Source organism: Rhinatrema bivittatum, chromosome 5 (genome assembly GCF_901001135.1).
Source record: "Rhinatrema bivittatum chromosome 5, aRhiBiv1.1, whole genome shotgun sequence".
NCBI lineage: Eukaryota > Metazoa > Chordata > Amphibia > Gymnophiona > Rhinatrematidae > Rhinatrema > Rhinatrema bivittatum.
This window is the reverse complement of record NC_042619.1, coordinates 292,400,287-292,420,955: the sequence shown is the minus strand read 5'-3', so window position 1 is coordinate 292,420,955 and position 20,669 is coordinate 292,400,287. Positions and strand designations below refer to the sequence as shown.

Sequence of the window (20,669 nt, the reverse complement as noted above, 5' to 3'; positions counted from 1 at the left end):
TAAACCCTAATAAGAGATTTTGGTTTACAGATGCTGCACAAGACTACTATACAACAAATTAATGTACAGTGTTAAGTTAAAATACTGATTTGATTACTGGAGAATGCATTTACTGGTGTTGAAGTTTAGAACTTGATGGCAGTTAAGGGTTAATGGCAGAGATAATTACAGGAGAGAGGAGGGAATCGAGCCAGAGGAAAAAAAAAAAAAAGACGTTGAGCCAGTGCGTAGTGCATTCAATATGGCTGTGCGTTTCAATGCTGACGTTAATCAGAAGCTTTCAGTTTTCTCATATCTTCTATCCCAGTGTCCTCCCTATGCTTATCTTTCTATTCTCTAATACCATGTTAATTATTGTTCTTACTTGTCTCCTATATATTATCTGTTATTTAAAAGTTACATTGGAACGCATGATAAAGTATGAACTCTCTTTTGCTGACGCAGTCTATTTTGAAGCTGTCTCTGGGAAATTTAGAGAAATGATTAAGAATGGGTTCTTTGTTAAAGTTTTTCTTGTTGCTTCTTTGGCTAGCAGTAGTTAAATATGCAGAGCTACTCCCTGTTTTAAGGAACTGGCAAGATAAGACAGCCAAGCATGTGCAGCGCTGACTGTGAGAATTACAGGATGCCGTTTGTAAAAAAAAAAAAAAAAAAAAAAAAAAACCGGAGAAAACAAAGACTTAATATTAAAAATTTTGATTCAGTGGCAGGCGCAAGATAAGGATTATTGGAAGTTGTGGGAAAGAGAAGGGGCCACTATGCAAGATTAGGAACAAGAGCAAATATGAGTCGGCCCAAATGATAAAGTAGTGGCCCACAAACACACACACACACATATATATATATATATATATATATATATATATATATTGCAATTATGTTCTTTGACCACTGGTGGGGGCTGGGCTCTGGCTATTACCATATGTTCTTAGTGTTTGTAATGTAATTGATACAAGGCTTCCAAGGGTTTGATCATCACTCCTGCACACCTAAAGCGCCCCCCCTGGATCCTTGCCTGCAGATCCAGGTTGACTTTATTGAATTAACCCAATGCCAAACTTACAAGTATGAAGGAAGCAATGTTTTGCAGCTTCTCAGCCTCGTCAGAACTGATTTGCCTCCAGGCGCAGGTCATCTATTCAATTTCCAGATGGACTGTGATCTTTTCATCGTATTTTGAGATGTATGGGAACAGGGATCAGGAAGAGAAGAAAAGGGCCCGTCCCTGCAACCAGGAACTTAATAATAGAGACCCGACATCTGAAAGAAGCTGCAGAAGGCCGAAGGCTTTGAGGGCATGAGCCTCAGCCAGTTAAAAGCTATAGCAGACCAGGTATGTGGAAATAGAGAAGTGGAAGAGAAAAGAGAGAAGCAAGTAGAGACATGAAGGAGAAAGTGACTGTTAGCCGCCGCTCTCGAGGACACGCGGACGGGAAGGAGCCAAGACAATGGCAGACCGCGAAGAGGAGGGGGAACAAGACCCCCCTTTGGGAAAGAATCAGTGTGCGTACTGCAAAAATGAAGGCCATTGGAAGAGAGACTGTGAAGAATGGCAAAAGAAATACGGGAGCCCTGCAGTGAATACTAACGACAAAAATGGACCTGCACCGACACAAAGGGGCCGAGGAGGAAGGAGATCGGACAACCCCCACTGGCAGATGGCGGGGGAGGCGACAAGGAGCATACAGCCTGAAGAGACCGGGAGGGAAGAATCCCCACTGACCCTCTGGTGGAGATCCACGAGGTAACACAACAAAAATCAGGGGCCTGTTGGACTCAGAGGCCAACGATCTGCCATGACTGCACCAATCGGCCCCCCCGACGAAAGAGACTGTTTCTATAGTGGGCGCCTCAGGTCAGGTACTCACTGCCCCTCTGCAGAAAGAATGAAGTATACAAGTAGGCGGGACCATGGTATCCCTTATCGGATGGAACCTGCTGTGTAAGCCTCAGACCACATTGAGATTTCAACCAACAGGGGAAGTTAAAGCCTCCTTCGGGGACCATCCAGTGATACTCATCTATCCCCTCCAAGAAGAATGGAGACTACATCTTCCCATAGTCGAACGAACCATCGAACATCGATATGAAAACAACACCCCCCTCAACAAAAACGAAGACAACTGATGGATAGTTTACCCCAAGTATGGTTCGAACAGAACCCGGGAGGAATAGCTATCGACGCTACCCCCATATGGATAGAGATGAAACAGAATGCACAGGTGATTAATCAACCTCAATACCCCATTCCATATATGGCCAGACAAGGAATCCAGATACACCTGCAAAGACTGTATGATTTGGGCATTCTCCGGCGAATCCGATCTGCTTGGAACACCCCTTTGTTGCCAGTAAAGAAGCCTGGATCAAATGACTATCGACCAGTACAAGACTTAAGAAAAGTGAATAGTCAAGTAGAAGATCTAGTAGCCCTCGTGCCAAATTCATATTCAATCTTGGCTCAAGTCTCTCCTGCATCAAAGTGGTACAGTGTCATTGATCTCAAAGATGCCTTCTTCTCCGTCCCGGTGGCGGAGGAATGTCAAAAGATTTTTGCTTTCACATGGGAAGATGCAGATACTGGAGTAAAGCAGCAGTACACATGGACTCGGTTGCCTCAAGGGTTTAGGCACTCACCTACGCTGTTCGGTGAGCAACTGGCAAAAGACTTAAAGATGTATCAAGTAAAGTATGGGCCAGTCATACAATACGTGGATGACCTTCTGTTGTTTCGAGAGACGTACCTCGAATGTGCGGTATCCACTCTTCAGCTGCTAAAGACGTTGTACTCAAAAGGGTATCGTGCAAGTAAAAAGAAAGCGCAAATCTGTGAATTGGAAGTAGAGTATTTAGGCTTCCAAATACGTGGAGGAACCCGATGTCTGGGGATTTCTCGCACCAGTTCTATAAGAGATCAACCTGTACCCACTTGCAAGAAAGAGCTCCGGGCGTTCCTTGGAGCTGCAGGATACTGTAGGCTGTGGATTGCTAACTATGCAGTTATTGCCCAACCCCTGTACGACAAGCTGCGGGGTAAAGAGGCAGAATCTCAACCCTTCCAATGGGAAGGAAACGAACTGGCAAGCTTACGTCAACTAAAAGAAGCCTTGATTGAACCCCCAGCTCTAGGGTTACCAGATGTACTGAAACCATTTCATCTATTCGTCGATGAAAAGAAAGGAATGGCCATTGGGGTATTGACTCAAACTCTAGAATCATAGGAACGACCTGTTGCATATCTGTCAAAAGGAATGGACAATGTTGCAAAAGGATGGCCAGGTTGTCTTCGAAGCATTGCGGCTGCATGCTTACTAATTCCAGAAGCAGTCAAATTAACTTTTGGTCAAACTCTGAACGTAACAACTCCCCACACCATTCAAGGACTGCTAGAGACCCATGGACCAAAATGAATGACTAATTCACGTCTCGTCAAGTATTAAGCCTTACTGTGTGAAACACCTGAAATTCAAATACAAGACAGCAAAAACTTGAACCCGGCCACTCTTATGCCGGCACCTGAACCAGTTGCCCATGATTGTGAAGAAGTCATGACTACAATACATTCCAGTAGACCAGACCTGAGGGATCAACCCTGGCAAGGAGCTTGGACTTTATTCACTGATGGGAGCAGCCAAATCATTCATGAGATACGTTCTGCTGGATATGCTGTTGTATCCGAAGATGAAATCGTTGAGGCTCAACCTCTTCCCCCAGGAACGTCTGCACAAAAAGCTGAACTAATTGCCCTTACTCGAGCTCTGCAGTTGGCAGAAGGACAAACTGTAAATATCTATACAGACTCTAAATATGCCTTCCTTACAATTCAAGTGCATGGAGCATTATAGAGGGAAAACAATTGAACAATGCATCAGAAGTACGTGAATTACTAGACGCAGTTTGGCTGCCTCGCAAGGTGGCTGTAATGCATTGCAAAGCACACACCAGGAAATCAAACCCTATTGTCAAGGAAATCAGAGAGCAGATGAAGCAGCAAAAAGGGGCAACTCGGGAACCCTTCCAAGCAGTATTAATTGCATCGAATCATCAGGCTTCAGGCACTCCTGGAGCTCATCACCAACGACTGCTTTCGCTCTTAAACTCTGGGCAAAACAAAATACCAAAATTATGACTGCAGTGTACCAGAATAGATTGGTTTTAGATTATCCTCTGGCCCAGGAAGGAGGGTTTGTGGAACATTTAACCTCTCCAATTGTTGTTTACAGGTAGATGACCAAAACAAGGTTATCCAAGACATCACTGATCGCATGGTCAAGATGGCACACGTCCCTGTCCAGCAGTGGAATAGTGCATGGGACTGGACCAATGGATTCCGTGGTTGGTTTTCCATGATCGGTGGATTTAAGAGCTTGTTTGTTATCCCAGCCAGTTTAATTCTGTTTTGTCTTTTAGGACCCTGAATTATTCCTTTCTTGCTCAAACCGCCTTCGTCGGGTGATGAAGGACATTGCTGAACGCAAAACAGCCACGCAGCTCCTGTCACTGTACATGTATTCCTCTGAACCTATAGAACCTGTTTAACCATCCTCATGTTTTATCCTGGGCCATCTTCCCATACATGACAAGTTCGGGCTACAAAGGGGGGTGGAGCCAATAGGGCCCATCCGTCTCAAACCCGTGAAGAAACCATCGGACTGTTTGGGAAATTAGGGCCCCCTGAGAACTCAAATTGCTAATTTTTCTTGTTTCTGTTTCTTTCAGCTCCACAGTTGCGTTGTGATGGTGTGATACTTTTCATAAAGAATGATAAGTATCAAAGGGGGGAATGAAGGGGTCTGAACGCTTCAACCTGACAAAGGACTTCATGTACCAGAATTCCCTGCTTCATGACGGGTTTACTTACAGTCTGCAATACAGCTGTAATTAGGACATTGAGAAACTCTCTGTCAGCACATTGCACATTTTCATTTTTTTGGCTTCGCTGTTCTTATTCTCTGATAAGCTTTCACTGCTGTAACCTAGATTAGAACAATGGATGTATTATGTGATGGGCTGTATTACTGCAGACTCGCGAATTCCTTTCCAGAACTGCAAGTCCCAGCAGCCTCTCCTGCAGAACATGGGAGAAGTTTCACGAAAGTTCCAGGGTGTTTAGGGAGGGGGTCAGTAGCCCCTTCAGCCGGAATATGCTCGCTCAGCAGTGCTTAGAACGCATGTGTAAAAGATAAGAACTGTAAAGTGCATAAGCGTCTGCTCCTGAAGGGGAGGGGCATGCAGTTGTACTGAGCCTTTGTCTTAGCTGCATCTTGCTGGCAATAAAAGTCTATCTTTACGGATCAGTTGTCTGGACCTCCTTACTGACTAAAAAGAGACGGTTACAACCCTGCCTCATTATAGAACCGTCTCTGCATGCTATGTAAAGACCTCTTCCCAGCTCAGACTGTTCATTGTATGATCCCTGCCCCCTGAACATAGATGAACCTGACTATTGAGTTTCACGCATATATATCCATACAGATGCAAACCCAGAAGCCATAATTTTACGTGCAATAGAGGGGGGAATGAATGCACAAAAGCAACTCAGCATAGTACAGAATTATGATTGCCACTTCATCCAGCACAACTAAGCAGATTGATCCAGTCTAGTTTTGCCCCTTTACATTTATGGATTTGTAGTTCTCATTTTTCTCAATTTCAGTTTGGACTGGGTACCCTGCCATTACATTGTATTTTATGACCCAAGGTTTTACTTCAGGCATTGCGGTGAGGATGCTCGCGCCACAAAAATCATTTCATTAGTGTTTGCCCGGTTCTATTTTTCATGTATTCTCCGAATCATGTATTGCATGGATGCATTGTGCCATCTAGTGGGCATGGCCGGCACCACTGTGCATCCAGCTGCGTAATTCCTGCCTTATACACCCTCAAAACTATTTAAGGATTAAACAAAATGCATCTTTTGGAGCGCAGAATGTGTGCTATTTCAAAATTGTACCGCTTAAAGGAGTATTTTTTTTAGAGCAACTAGGCATAATAAAGTTCAGTTTTCAGAGCCCCCCCCCCCCCCCCGCGTTGCTGGTTCCTGAGCCCATGAGCTGAGCTTTAACATTAAAGCCATGAAGGGGTATGCGAGGTCCCTATTAGCTAGGAGCCAAGACGGCAATGAAAAGGATAGGACAGGAGGACGTGGGTATGGGGGGGGAGGCGCAGCCTGCAGTGACTCCTCCGCGCCGCCGGGAGGCGCCTGTCTATATCTGTGCCTCCCTCGCTCCGGGGGCTGCAGTGTGTGTGCAGGAAGCGCCGGCGGTGCTCGTTGAGCCGTCGGGGGGTGGGGGGGTGATCGTGCTGGGGGATTTTTGCCGCCTGCCTTCGGGGGCTTCTCTCGCGGCCGCCCTGGCTTCCCTGGACGGGGTTTATCTCTCCAGCAGCGAGGATGAGTTTTACAATCGGGTGCTGGAGGAGCTGGAGCGGTTCCGGCTGGAAGAGAATCAGAAAAAGTAAGAAACCTCTCCCCCCCCGCCCGCTCCAAATCCTCCCGATCCCACCGTCTCCCCGGGGCGGGGCTGGGGACAGAGGGACTCCATACCGTAAAGGCCGTCCAGTCTCCCCAGTTATTCCAGTCTACCCCAGTTATTCCAGTCCGCCCTGCTAAGGATGCACCCCCCAGCTGCAGCCGTAGAAGCTGGCGGGGGACATGGCTCCGTATCTAAGACAAGTTTTTATTTTCTTTCTCTTTGGTTCTCTGCCATCCGGGGGGGGGGGGGGTGTGGATGAGCATCAAGATCCAATACTTAATCCACCACCCAGGCTCCGTCCCCGCCCGTGTAAACCGTTGTGACGGTTCCCACCAAACGACGGTATAGAGAAAAATGTAAAATAAATAAATGTCATTTACCCAATGTCTCAACCCCGTACCTACCTCTGCCCTGTAAGTTCTGTTACACCCCTGGCATTTGGCAACTGGCAGCGATCTCTGGGGTTTGTGAAGTTCACGACGCTCCAAGCCTGGACTTTTTAACTTGAAGGAAAATTCTTCGAATATTGATCGAGCGTGAACAATTCATGGCAAGGATCACTAGATAAATTGCTCTTTAATACGTTGGACTTTAAAAGTTTTATGTTATGCAATCTAAAAAAAAAAATGGACATAAAAAGGAATTTAAAAAATGTTATTCACAGAGGAAAAGTCACATAAGGGAATAATCTATATAGCATATTACATGAAAAATACGTTTTTTAAAAACAATTTAGGTAGGTTAGAGGGTTTTTTTCTTTTTTTTTTTTTTTTTTTTTTTTTTTACCAATGATTATTTGAAGCTTGCAAAAAGATTTTATGATCAGCAAGCAGCTTCTGAGGTATTTTCCTCCATGTAGATTGTTTTAACATGCGAATTCAATGTGAAAAAAGAGAAAAAATTGTGTATTGCAAGACTGTTTGAATCCCAAATCTAATTTTTGTGAAAGATAAAGACCAGCCAATCTACCCAGTTATTCCAGTCCACTCTGCTAAAGGATACACCCCAGCTGCAGCCATAGAAGCTGGTAGGGAACATTGTACTGTATCTAAGACAGTTTTTATTTTCTTTTTCTTTTGGTTCTTTGCCATCCTGGGGTGGATGAGCATCAACCCACTACCCATGCTGAACCCTGTTCCTACCTCTGCCCTCTAAGTTCTGTTACAGTGATGGCCTCCACCATCTACAGAAAAAGATCAAATGGCCCAGCCAGTTTGCCCAGTTATTCCTGCCCATATTACTGAGCAGACATGCCAACTGCTAGCCATAGATGCTTAAGCACTTGTAGGATATCACGCCTTATCTACATCAGTTTTTGTTGACTTTCTGTTTGGTTCTCTTCCATCCTGGGTAGATGAGCATAGAAAATCCCAAGCAACAAAACATAGGAAAGATTTTGTAGGGAGCAGCAATCCAGTCCTCGGTACAGCCTGCTCATTAACTGTCTTACCCACAGGCCGATGCAATGAAGTGCATTCAGCCCAATGCACGTTTTGTGCAGGTAAACATTACTGCCGATGCAGGAAGCAATTTTACATGCACAAAATATGTGTTTAAAACTGTGGGTACTGCTTGGTGCCCTCGCATGGAAATCCCATGCAGGTGAGGGCACTAAGTGGTACCCCTGATGCAAAGATGTGTGCTGCTTTAACTCTACTTTTCTTAGCACTAGACATTTTACTTTTGGTCAAAGATGGAGTAAAGTTTCCAGCAAGAAGGGAGAAAGAGAAGCCCCAGAGGAGAGAAAAGCAGATAAGTACTGAGAGCAGGTGTCAGGATGTCTCTGTATGCTCTGAGGAGGCGGGAGAAAATGCAGTAGGAAAGCAAAACTGTGCCTGCCCTCTACCAGCAGCAAACTTTTCATGCCTTACTCTTTTTATTTATTTTATATTCCACCTTACTTTGCTGAATAATTATTCAAATAAAAAAATCTTGTGGGTTATGCCTTCTCTGGTTTTAAGTAACTGTTGGAGTGGGTGGGGTGGAAAATAAGTGTCAGCAGAGGGAATGAGGTTAAAAAAAAACAAAAAAAAAACCAAGTATGTCTGGAGGTCTCCATAAGCCAATTGAGAAGGCAGAGAAGAATAAAAGAGGTGCCGAGCTGCTACATTTCCTTGCTGGTTGGATGCTCCTATTTACAAACAAATGGGCAAGCCAGAGCTTCCTCCTGCCCGGCCCCCTCCCTGTTCTTACAATGCCCAGGTTTAAAATGTGTGTTCAGCTCGCTCCCATCCTATGTGGAGCTTCACAGCTGTAGCTACAAAACCCCTTATCTTCTGGCAAACACTCTTCTGTATTTTCACTCTCTCCATGCCCTAGCTGTCTCTTACTGACCCTCTGTGCTTATCGCAGCTGCTATATACAAGTTAGTCTTGGGGGAATTCTGCACTACAGAGGAGCACAGAATTTGCGCAGAATCCTCCCCCCTGCACAGAATTGCCATTTTCTGCGCAGAATTTGGCAAAGATGGAGGAGGCTCTGGCAGGCTGCGAGCAGAGCTCGCCCCACTTGCAGTGAAGATGAAGGCCCTGGTGTGCCACAAATTGGAGCCATCCTGCTTGCGGCAAAGATGAAGGCCTCAGCATGCTGCGAACGGAGCCCATCCTGCTCGCGGCGAAGATGAAGGCCCCGGTGAGAATGAGTATGTGTGTTTTAAGACTGTGAGCCTGGGGGGGATGATTGTGGGTGCTAGAGATAGGGGGCCTATGTGGGGAGATTGTGAAGGAGTGTGTATATCTGTGTGAGAGATTGGGATCTGGTATGTGTGAAAAAGGTATTGTGTATATGTGAGGGTGCTTGTTTGTGAGAGGAGAAGCCTGTGTGAAGGGGTGTGAGAGAGAAACATAGGTAGCTTGTGTGAGAGAGAGAGGGATCCTGTGTGGATGCGTATGCAAGGGAGAGAGGCCATGTATGAGGGGATGTGTGTGTGCGAGAGAGTGATGGAGCCTGTATGAGGGGATGTGTATGTGCACTAGGGAGAGGGACAGAAGGAGCCTGTGTGAGGGACAATACTGAGGGAGGGTCAAACTCTGGGAGTGGAGATAGTGAAAGGGGTTGATCCTAGAGGGGAAGGGAAGAGATACTGGCAGGTGGAGGAGTTGTGGTCTGAGAGGGCAAAGTGGCCAGGGGAGTAGGAAGAGAGAGTGGAAGGGACACTCATACATTGTTCATGTAGGGAAATTCTGCTCAAAATATTTAAAATTCTGCATCAAGTAATAACTTTTTCTGTATTACATTTTAAATTAATTACTTAAAGACTGTCATATATTGTGTTATTTTGTCCAATATAAAGTATGCAGAATTTTAAGTTTCTGTGTGTAGAATTTTAATTTTTTTTTTTGCGCAGAATTCCCCCAGGATTAGCAAGTGTTACTCTCTCTGGATGCTATAGAGCAATTATGTAAACAGGCTTCCAACATGCTAGGCATTCCTGGACTTTTAAAGAGCTAAGGGGAGGAGGGATAATTACAGGTAAAAAGTAAACAGACTTTGATGGCTTTCCTGGATTGCAAACTGGTTGACGGACAGAAGACAATGTGTGATGGTAAATGGAACTTACTCTGAAGAGAGAGCGGTGTTAAGCGGAGTGCCACAGGGATCGGTGTTGAGACTGATCCTGTTCAGTATCTATGTGAGCGACATTGCAGACGAGAGAGAAGGTAAGGTTTGTCTGTTTGCGTATGACACTAAGATCTGCAACAGAGTGGACGCGCCGGAAGTAGTGGAGAGAATGAGACAGGATTTAAGGAAGCTGGAAGAGTGGCCTAAGATATGGCAGCTGAGATTCAATGCCAAGAAGTGCAGAGTCATGCATATGGGGTGTGGAAATCTGAAAGAACTGTATTTGATGGGGGGGTGAAGGGCTGATCTTCATCGAGTGACTTGTGAGGAGAGATTGAAGAACCTAAATATGTACACCCTGGAGGAGAGGAGGAGCAGGGGCGATATGATACAGACTTTCAGATACTTGAAAGGTTTTAATGATCCATGGTCAACAACAAACCTTTTCCGTTGGAAAAAAATCAGTAGAACTAGGAGTCACGATTTGAAACTCCAGGGAGGAAGACTCAGAACCAATGTCAGGAAGTATTTCTTCACGGAAAGGGTGGTGGATGCCTGGGATGCCCTTCCGGAGTAAGTAGTGAAGACTAAAACTGTGAAGGAATTCAAAGGGGCATGGGATAAACATTGTGGATCCATAAAGTCTAGAGGACGGGAATGAAGAAAAGAGCCATGGGGGTGCTTGCTGGAATGGTGATGGCTCCGACCTGGTGAGTACTACTCTTACTCAATAAGCCTTCGCACTGTTAATGCAACTCCAACATTGCTCTCTGTATCAACGGCAAGGGGAAATGTGGAAAAGAGGATTTGCATTCAGACAACAACCAAGGACTGAACTACACAGTCTGGGTAAACAAATACACGTGGGGTAGCTTGCTTATTGCAACGGTTACTACCCTAAACCAATTAAGCCTGATACTTTACTTTGAATGCTTATACAGCATTGCTCTCTGCTTCAAAGGCAGGGGGAAATGTGGAAAAGAGGATTTACATTCAGACAATATCCAAGAAGGCGTTGATCTGTGCAGTCTGGGTAAACAAGCATTGGGGTAACTTGCTTGATGCAGCAGTTACTACCCTTAACCATTAAGCCTTATGATTTACCTTTGATGCAACTCCAACATTACTCTCTGCATCAATGGCAGGGGGTGGCAAGAAATTCAAATCAAACAGTTACCAACAAGAGCCCTGAAGCTGGTGGTTGGTGAAACAGATAAGTGTGGGAGCTTGCTGGGCAGACTGGATGGGCCATTTGGTCTTTTTCTGCCGTCATTTCTATATTTCTATGGCCTTGAATCTTTACAGGACATATCCAAGGGCAGTCCGGTTTTCCCTGTTTGCCTTTTTAAAGGTGCAGGGGATCATGGCCTGGCAGTGATTTCCAGTGCCTTCAAGCCTTCTATCTGCTGCCCCTTTAAGGGCTAACTCAGATGTGACATGATCCTGCTGCTAGGGGAGGGGGCCTGAGCCAAATGAGAAGGGGCCCAGGCCCCCTTAGCTACACAACTGGTGTACATAGAAAATGGACTACAAATCATAGGATGTGGTGTTTAGTAATTTACATCATCAGCTAACACAGTCAATGTCTATTAACACTAGCACAGTGCCCCTCCCCCCCCTGGAAATAGTGTTGTTGCTCCAATGGGGTTTTAGCCTTCAGAGAACGTTTCAGGGTGGGTGTGTCCACGGTTGCCTTTGTTACCTGAAGTTGTGTGTTGTCACTTTCCCTTCCTTTGTCCCAGAGTGCTGCTCTTTCCTCCTCTGACCAGTCGTCTAAGATATCTCACCCACCGAATCACGGAAACCTTCAACAGCTTAAGCAGCTTTTCTGTTGGGGAAGGATGGAAGAGGAGGACGGTTGTTTGCCACCTGAACGTCAGGTAATTTTAGAAAGGCAGCCTTTCTGAGAAACTGGTGCCTTCGATACTAGCGCGGTCACATGAATCTCCGTAACCTTCCCAGGGAAAGCAGGAGACTGCAGCTTTATCAGAGTTCAGTGTTAGTAGTGCAGGTCTGAAGTGTAATTGTAATAATGCAGAGCTCCCCAGACGGGTCCTGGCGGACCCCACAGCCAGTCAGGAGATCCACAATGAATGTGCAGGAGAGAGACTCTCGTATGCTGAGTCTCCATGATCTGCAAGTGTATCTCGTGCATATTTATTGTGGATCTCCAGAAAACGTGACTGGCTCGGGGGTCTCCAGGACCCGTCTGGGAAGCCCTGAGGTAGTGAATCACAGTTCTCTGATGTCATTGGGAAGGGAAAGTTCTGGGAGCTGAAAGGCGGTGCTCTTCCAGGCTATCTCGGGGAATGCCATAAATACATATTTATAGTCTGCCTTACAAGGGCTAGTACCCCTTTCAAAGCAGATGACATCAGATACAACAAAATCAGAAGCTTACAAAATATCACCTATAAGTATACAAAGCAATAAAATTGTAATGAAAAGAAACCCTATAGCCAGCACCCCAATAAAGATTATCCCTAAACTAAAATGAGCCCACCTGCATTTAATCGATTACGTCCTATTATAGAAGGAAAAGCTGCTAAAAGGTACTTGTTAAAAAGCCAGGTTTTCAGAAGTTGTCAGAAGGTCATGGATTTTGGAGCCTGGTAGGGAGTTCTACCAAATAGGAGCCATACCTGAACACATTCATGGCTCAGTCCTAGATATCACTAATTTTCTATTTCCAGTCTAATCGTTTGACTGTCTCATAGTACTCTAGTTTGCTGAACTTTCTCCCTTAAATAACTTGGGCCAATGACCGCCAAAGCCTGATAAGTTAAGGATCACAGCTAGAATCATATTTGAGAGGGGACTGACAACCAGTGAAGGAACACTAATGGTGATGCTTGTTCCCTGTATGTACCCGGATCAGCCCAGACTGTAGGTTATGCCTCCCTTCCAGCAGATGGAGACAGAGGAAAAACTTGAAGGGCACCCTCACTTAACCGGGTGTGCCTCCTGCGTCCCTTCAGTATTTCTCTGTCTCCAGCAGATGGAGGTGGTGCAAACCCTGCAGTCTTGCCTGGTTTACGATATTTCCCTTTAAAAAGAAACAAAAAAACAAATCTGAGCAGCCTGTTGAAGTTAATTTCTGGTCGGCTGCAGTCTCTGATGTCTCCGCTGCAATTTCGCCACATTTTCGGGCTCCCTGCCATTCCCTCTCGCTGAGATTTCACTGTTTTTTGAGCGCATACGACGCCGCGGCCATCTTTGTGTTGCCTGCGGAGAGTCCTCGGCTCTCCCGGTCAGGCATTTGCTCCCACTGCCTTCCTGGAGGGGAAGGCAGCTCTCTTACAGCAGCTTCAGCAAAGCCCTGAGGTGCACTTAAAAGATCTGCACCTCGGGAGCCGGGCTGACCCGTTCCCTCTCAGCGCAGGAACGGCAGCCATTTTGAATACTTTTGCTGAAGCTCAGGCAAGAGCTATGAGGGCAGGGGAGCTTCCTCCAGCGTTTATCACCAGTCCCTGCAAGTCCTGATGATCCCTCAGGTCTGGACCAGGACATTTTTGAGGAGGATCCAGATTTCCCCAGGTGGGGATGAGGTCAGTCCTAATCCTTTTTCATTGGATTTTGTCCTCCTTATGCATTATGCTTTTTGACTTCACTGTCTCCGCAGAGTGGTGCTTTACCTTTGAGACATCCGCAGGTTGTCTCAAAGGTAAAGCATCCGGATGTGCCCGTGTCTGTACGGGTCGCAAAGTTGAGGGGCTCCATGGCTTTAAGTGGTTCGGCCCCTCCGGAGGTTCCAGGCAGTGGGGCTGCGGACGCAGTGGCTTCTCCTTTCCCTCCTGTAGGAGGGGGCTCTGAAGAGGAGCAGGGGAAGCAGGCTCCCCTGGATGGAGATGACCCTAAAGTGGTCTGTCTGTTTCATAGAGAGGAGTTGGAGCCTCTCATGAGCTCAGAATAGAGCTCCCTCATTCTCCGCCGCAGGATTCAGTGGACCCGGTCCTGGCGGAGTTGTGAGCACCGACCCGAGCTTTTCCCTTCCATCCCATGCTTCAGCAGCTAATGACCCGGGAGTGGGATGCTCCGGATGCCAGCTTGTGGGTTGGTCGGGCTATGGATAAGCTTTATCCTTTGCTCGAGGAGTCTCTGGAGCTCCTGCAGTCCCCCAAGGTAGACTCTTCAGTATCAGCTGTTACGAAGCGGACCACAATTCCGGTCACAGGATCAGCGGCTCTCAAGGATCTTCAGAATCAGAAGCTGGAAGTCCTTCTTAAGCGCATTTTTTAGGTTTTGGCCCTAGGTATCCGATCAGCGGTGTGTAGCAGTTACATGCTGCGGGCGAGCCTGTGCTAGGTCCAGCAATTGCTAACGTCCAGAAATCTTCCTCCGGGGGAGTCAGAACAAGCGGAACGCTTGGAAGCTGCTGTGGCATATGGCGCTGATGCACTGTATGACCTCTGCACTTCCTCTCGCACCATGTCATCGGCAGTCTTGGCGAGGCGTCTCGTGTGGTTGCGTAATTGGTCAGCAGATGTGTCATCCAAGGCTCAGCTTGGGGCTCTGCTGTTTTTTAAAGGGGGTTTTCTCTTCAGTGATGATTTGGAGCAGTTGATAAAGTCCCTGGGTGAAAACAAGGTTCACAAGTTGCCAGAGGACAGACCGAAACCTTCCAGAGGTTTTCTGTCATCCTGCTCACACTTTCGGGGGCCGCGTAGGTTTCAACAGAGCCTGCAGCTGCCAGCAGGGCAGCAACAACGTATGGCCAAGCCCCAATCCTGGAGCACTTCCTTTCGAGGTCGCAGACCCTCCCAGGAGGGAGGATCTTCATCCTCACTCGCCTCCAAGACTCCTCAATGAGATAAGGCTGGCCCATCCCTCGAGTTGGGGGTCGCTTATCCCAGTTCCATGAGGCATGGAACACGGCTATGCTTTGGAATTTGCTTGGCCTCTCAAAGATTTCTTCCTAATATCCCCCTGCAGAACATGGGCCAAAAGACCCTCGACCGCCTACTGTTTCTTGTGGCAGTGAAGCCGGTCCCTCTGGAGCACTGGAAGATGGGGAGATACTCAATCTACTTTGTAGTTCCAAAGAAGGAGGGATCCTTCCGACCTATTTTGGATCTCAAGAAGGTAAACAAGGCTCTCAAGGTGCCGCATTTCTGCATGGAAACTCTGCGCTCGGTAATTGCGGCGGTCCGCAAGGGCGAGTTTTTAGCTTCTCTGGACCTAATGGAGGCATACTTGCAAATACCTATTCGAGAAGATTGGCAAAAGTTTCTTCGCTTCATGGTCCTGGGAATGTATTTCCAATTCTGTGCTCTACCGTTCGGTCTTGCTACCGCCCCCCGTACATTCACCAAGGTTATGGTGGTGGTCACAGCGGCTCAGCGGAGACCAGGCCTTCTCATTCATCGCTAATTGGACGACTGACTCATCTGGGCAAAATCGAGGGATCGCTGTGTAGAAGCTATCAGCAAGGTGGCCAGGCTCCTGGAATCGCTCGGCTGGGTGATCAATCAGGCCAAAAGCAACTTTGTCCCTTCTCAGACGATGGACTTCTGGGAGCTCGGTTCGATACCAGTGTTGGGAAAGTTTTTCTCCCGCCAGACCGAATGACCAAATTGATGGAGCAGGTTCGTTGCTTGTTGTTGCTCCCACTGCCCAAAGCCTGGGACTACCTTCAGGTCCTCTGCTCCATGGTCTCTACTGGAGGTGGTTCCCTGGGCTTTTGCTCATATGAGACCATTACAACGAGCGTTTGCTTTCCCGGTGGGATCCCATGTCAGAAGAGTTCCAGTTCCCTCTACTACTCACTGATCACGCCAGGTCCAGTCTTAAGTTGTACGGGCAAAGCCACCACCCATCTCGGGTGTATCTGGAAGTTCTGAGCTGGATAGTGGTGACCACGGATGCCAGTCTCTCCAGCTGGGGAGCTGTCTGCCAGTCTCATCCAGTACAGGGCAGCTGGTCCCCGGAGGAATCCAGCTGGTCAATCAATCGTCTGGAAACCAAAGCAGTTCGCCTGGCTTTGCAACACTTAACTCCCGTGCCTACGCAATCAGGCGGTCCGCATTCTGTCCGACAATGCGACGACGGTGGCCTACATCAGCTGTCAAGGAGGCAAAAGAAGTCAAGGTGTGGCAGACGAGGCGGAGCAGGTCATGGCTTGGGTGGAAGAAGATCTTGCGCTGCTAGTGGCATCTCGCATCACCGGGAAGGACAACATGCAAGCGGACTTCCTAAGTCGGAAGCGCATAGATCCAGGAGAGTGGGAGCTTTCGGACCAAGCAATGGATCGAATTTCCCGCAGGTCCCCACATGGACTTGATGGCGATGCGGGACAATGCCAAGGCTCCTTGCTTCTTCAGTCGCAGAAGAGATCACGACGCAGAGGGGGTCGATGCACTAGTACTTCCCTGGCCGACCTCAGTTCTCCTGTACGTGTGCCTTCCTTGGCCACTGGTGGGCAAAGTTCTTCGCAGGATAGAAGTTCACCCAAGGAGCATAGTTCTAGTGGCTCCAGAATGGCCCCGATGTCTGTGGTTCGCGGATCTTGTCAATCTAGTGGTGGATGAGCCCCTTCGACTTGGACATTTTCGTCAAGGTCCTATATTTTTTGACCAGATAGATCGCTTTTGTCTAGCGGCCTGGCTTTTGAAAGGAGGAGAATGAGGAAGAAAGGGTATTCGGAGGAGGTTATTACTACGCTGCTGCAAGATAGATAAATGTCTACCTCTCTCTCATATGTCAGGGTGGTGTCATGAACGAGAGATTCTTCCCAGACACGCTTCTATTGCTCAGATGTTATGTTTTTTGCAAAATGGCTTAGCCAAGGGCTTTTTAAATTCCCTCCGGGTACAGGTAGCGGCCCTAGGCACTCTGGTTGGCAGCTCGGTAGCATCTCATCCGGATGTAGTGCGTTTCCTCAGAGGAGTAGGGCACTTGAAGCCCCCTGTCCGTCATGCAGTCTTAATTTGGTACTTCGCGTCTTGTGCGATCGGCCATTTGAACCCATTAAAAAGGCAACGTTGAAGGACCTCACGTTGAAAACTGTGTTTTTGGTGGCTATCTGCTCAGCTCACAGAATCTCGGAATTACAGGCTCTCTTGTAGGGAACCCTTTTTGAGAATTTCTGATTCAGGAGTTTCTCTTTGAACAGTCCCTTCCTTTTTGCCAAAGGTGGTCTCAACCTTTCATTTAAGTCAATCAGTTGAGCTTCTGGCCTTTCCTAATTTATCAGCAGTCGCCACGCACACAAGAGAGCTTCGTCATTTGGATGTGAGGAGTAGCCTAGTGGTCTTTGAACCAGGAAACCAGGGTTTGAGTCCTGCTGTCGCTCCTTGTGACCTTGGGCAAGTCACTTTACCCTCCATTGCCTCAGGTACAAACTTACGGGCCGATATCGTAAAGTCCGCAGGAAAGTGGCGCACACAGGCCACTCTTCTGTGCGCGCGATTCGATATTCAAATTAGGCCTGGCAGTAAAAAGAGGCGCTAGGGACACTAGCGCGTCCCTAGCGCCTCTTTTTGCACAGGAGCGGCGGCTGTCAGAGGGTTTGACAGCTGACGCTCAATTTTGCCGGCGTCTGTTCTCAAACCCGCTGACAGCCACGGGTTCGGAAACCGGACACCGGCAAAATTGAGCGTCCAGTTTTTGAGCCGCGGGCCGACTTCAAATTTTTTTTTCTTTTTTTTTTTTTTTTACTTTTTGTAACTTTCGGGACCTCCGACTTAATATCGCCATGATATTAAGTTTGGAGGGTGCACAGAAAAGCAGTCTTTACTGCTTTTCTGTGCACTTTCCTGGTGCCTGGAGAAATTAGCGCCTACCTTTGGGTAAGCGCTAATTTCTGAAAGCAAAATGTGCGGCTTGGCTGCGCATTTTCCTTTCTGAATCATGCAGGAATATCTAATAGGCCCATCAACATGCATTTGCATGTTGCGGGCGCTATTAGGTTCGGGGGGTGGGGGGGGTTAGACGCGCGTTTTCGACCCCTTACTGAATAAGGGATAACGCTAGCGTGTCAAACGCGCGTTCAGTCACGGGTTAACAGTGCGCTCTGCCGGAGCGCACTGTACTGTATCGGCCTGTTAGATTGTAAGCCCTCTGGGGATAGGGAAATACCTACAGTACCTGAATGTAATCCACTTTGAAGTGCTGCAAAAAGCAGAATATAAATCTAAATAAATAAAATGTCTGCTGATCTCTGCTATACTATTTGGAAGTCACGAATTCTTTCAGACTGTCAGATCATTTATTTGTCCTTTGGAGCGGTCCCAGGAGAGCTCAGAGAGCTTCTAAGCCAACGATTGCATGCTGGTTGAAAGAGGCTATTTCGTCCGCTTACATTTGTAAAGGTTGACCATTCCTGAGGGCCTAAAAGCCCATTCTGTTCGCTCTCAAGCGGCTTCTTGGGCCGAATGCCAGTTGGTGTCGCCTCAAGAGATTTGTAAAGCTGCTACTTGGAAGACACTCCACACATTTGCTCGCCACTACCACTTGGACATTCAGACTCCAGATAGCTGCAATTTTGGCAGTGGTGTACTTTGCATGGGACTCTCCAGGTCCCACCCGGTCTAGGGAAGCTTTGGTACATCCAGCAGTCTGGACTGATCCAGGTACGTACAGGGAAAAGAAAGTTGGTTCTTACCTGCTAATTTTCGTCCTGTAGCACCACAGATCAGTCCAAACACCCGCCCTAGGATTGGGAGTGGGTAGCATTTCAAGGTCCGTGCACGCATATTCAGGTTTTTTATTGCAGCATACTAAGAGAGAATGCTCCAGGTTGCTTTCAGTGTTATGCATTTTATTATTGCAGTTCTGTTATTGCTTGATTTGTTGCTATTATGGTTAACTATTATTCTGTTTGGTTAATCTATATACTGAAGGGATGCAGGAGGCACATCAGATTAAGTGAGGGTGCCCTTCCAAGTTTTTCTCTGTCTCCATCTGCTGGAAGGGAGGCATAACCCACAGTCTGGACTGATCCGTGGTACTACAGGAACGAAAATTAGCAGGTAAGAACCAATTTTCTTTTCCCACTGTTTGCGGACCAGAGTAATTCTAGTGCCTGCATTTTGCACAGGTTGTAACTTGCTCGCACTTTGTTTGGGCAAACATAAATACACTGAGCTGCAATAATTTACGTGTTATAATACAGTGGCTTGCATAATTTTCAGATGCTGAGAGCATAAGAAGGATCAATAGTTGTTTTACTATAAACTAAAAAGAGCTGTCTTAGACACTGCTAAAATCTGGCTATCAAATGACAACTTGAAGCAAATTGACACATTCAGACTCTTTATCTCAGTAGACAATTTAATGGGGAGCTCAAGGGAAGTACTGGGCATGTGTAGAGTTCATCTGCTAGAAGGGTGGCTGAATTAATCTGGTCTCCTGCTACTTTGGTTGGTATTAGATTGCCTGATCAGGAAACCGATGCCGATAATGTCAGCAACATGTGCCAGTCTAACAGTCGTCACCAGAAACGGTACCGAGCTGCCAGGGACCCGGAATTCGCCGCACGAGAAACTCGGCCTCATGTCAGTCCACTCAACAGAGAGAGCCAAAGAGGCCAAGGCAGGAAGCGTTTCAACAGGAGACCAGACCAAGCTCTGTACGTTCCCTGCAGGAGGAGCCAAAAGCGAGATGCAGGGGAACAGGTGAGCGAACTTCGAGTAGCAATGGAACCCGTCGCTGCAGCAGCAGCAGGCAAGGAAGAGATCTGCCTCCAGGACAAGACGGAGGAGGCGGCTGCAGGCAGCATGGATAACCCACGAGATGGCCAGGACTCGCCCAGGTCATCCAGTGATGTGACAGCGCGTGACGTGGAAGCCCAGCTTTGCCATCCTAGCCCGGAAACCGGTGAAGCATGTTCGGAGGCCGACAGTAGCAGCGTTCCGGGGAAAGGCACGGAAACGGCAGCATCGGCCGATGGCCCGGGCACGCCAGAGCCAGGAAATCCGAGGGAGAACTGTGCAGCGGCAGGTGAGCCGGAGCGTAGCAAGGAAGGGCTTTTAGACGCTGGAGCCTTGGAAGCCCCTGCAGCAGGTGAGGAAGAGAACAGCACGGATGGGGACTGCACTGATCAGCTGTTAAAAGAGGTAATGTTAAAACAGAAGGATTGGGTGGCTTGCATGAGGATCAGAGTCTTATTCCCCTAGCAAGGAAAGACACAAGGGGGTTATGGAAGGCACTAAAGATGCCTTTTTAAATTTTCCAAGTTTCTTTTTATTTGTTTTTTTTTGGCATGCCTTGAGGCATGCCTTGTGCTTCCCAGTGTAGGATCAGCCCCTCATTAAATGATATTCTCCCTCCCTCTTGTGTAAAGGGGCCCGCTGGTGGGAGTGGGCGGAGCACAGTTGGTGACGCATGTGGATAGATTTAAAATGTAATTCTGAAACCATGAAAATTTTTCCTTAACTTTTTTTTTTTTTTTTTAATGCAAATGAACTTCATAAAGTTCTTGTGAACTTGATAGCTAATAAAAAGGTTCTCAGGCCAAATGTCCAAAAAAATAAAATAGAAAAAGGAAAACCCTGCTCCCAGTCCTGGGAGCAAACGAATCCCAAGCATCACACAACAGCCTGACTCTCTTCTCCTCCCCCCCATATTCATGTGGGGGAGAAGAGAGTAGGAGAGAATGGGAGTGGTACTGGAAAAAGAGAGAGAGAGGACTGCATC

The 20,669-nt window shown here is 47.3% G+C and overlaps 1 protein-coding gene and 1 long non-coding RNA gene across 3 annotated transcripts in view; one reads left to right on the top strand and one right to left on the bottom strand.

Annotated features, from left to right (window-relative positions):
- The window catches only part of LOC115092803, a 19,498-nt gene extending 12,462 nt beyond the window's left edge, over positions 1-7,036 (bottom strand). Inside the window, exon 1 of the long non-coding RNA XR_003857085.1 lies at positions 6,878-7,036. This is a non-coding gene — a long non-coding RNA (uncharacterized LOC115092803). The remainder of the gene's footprint in view (positions 1-6,877) is intronic.
- Positions 6,148-20,669, top strand: part of R3HCC1 (R3H domain and coiled-coil containing 1) — a 26,263-nt gene continuing 11,741 nt past the window's right edge. For both annotated transcript variants that reach the window (XM_029604129.1, XM_029604128.1), the window contains exons 1-3: positions 6,148-6,455; positions 11,777-11,914; positions 19,405-20,089. In XM_029604129.1, the coding sequence (XP_029459989.1) occupies positions 6,151-6,455; positions 11,777-11,914; positions 19,405-20,089 (1,128 nt within the window). In that variant the 5' untranslated portion in view covers positions 6,148-6,150. The remainder of the gene's footprint in view (positions 6,456-11,776; positions 11,915-19,404; positions 20,090-20,669) is intronic.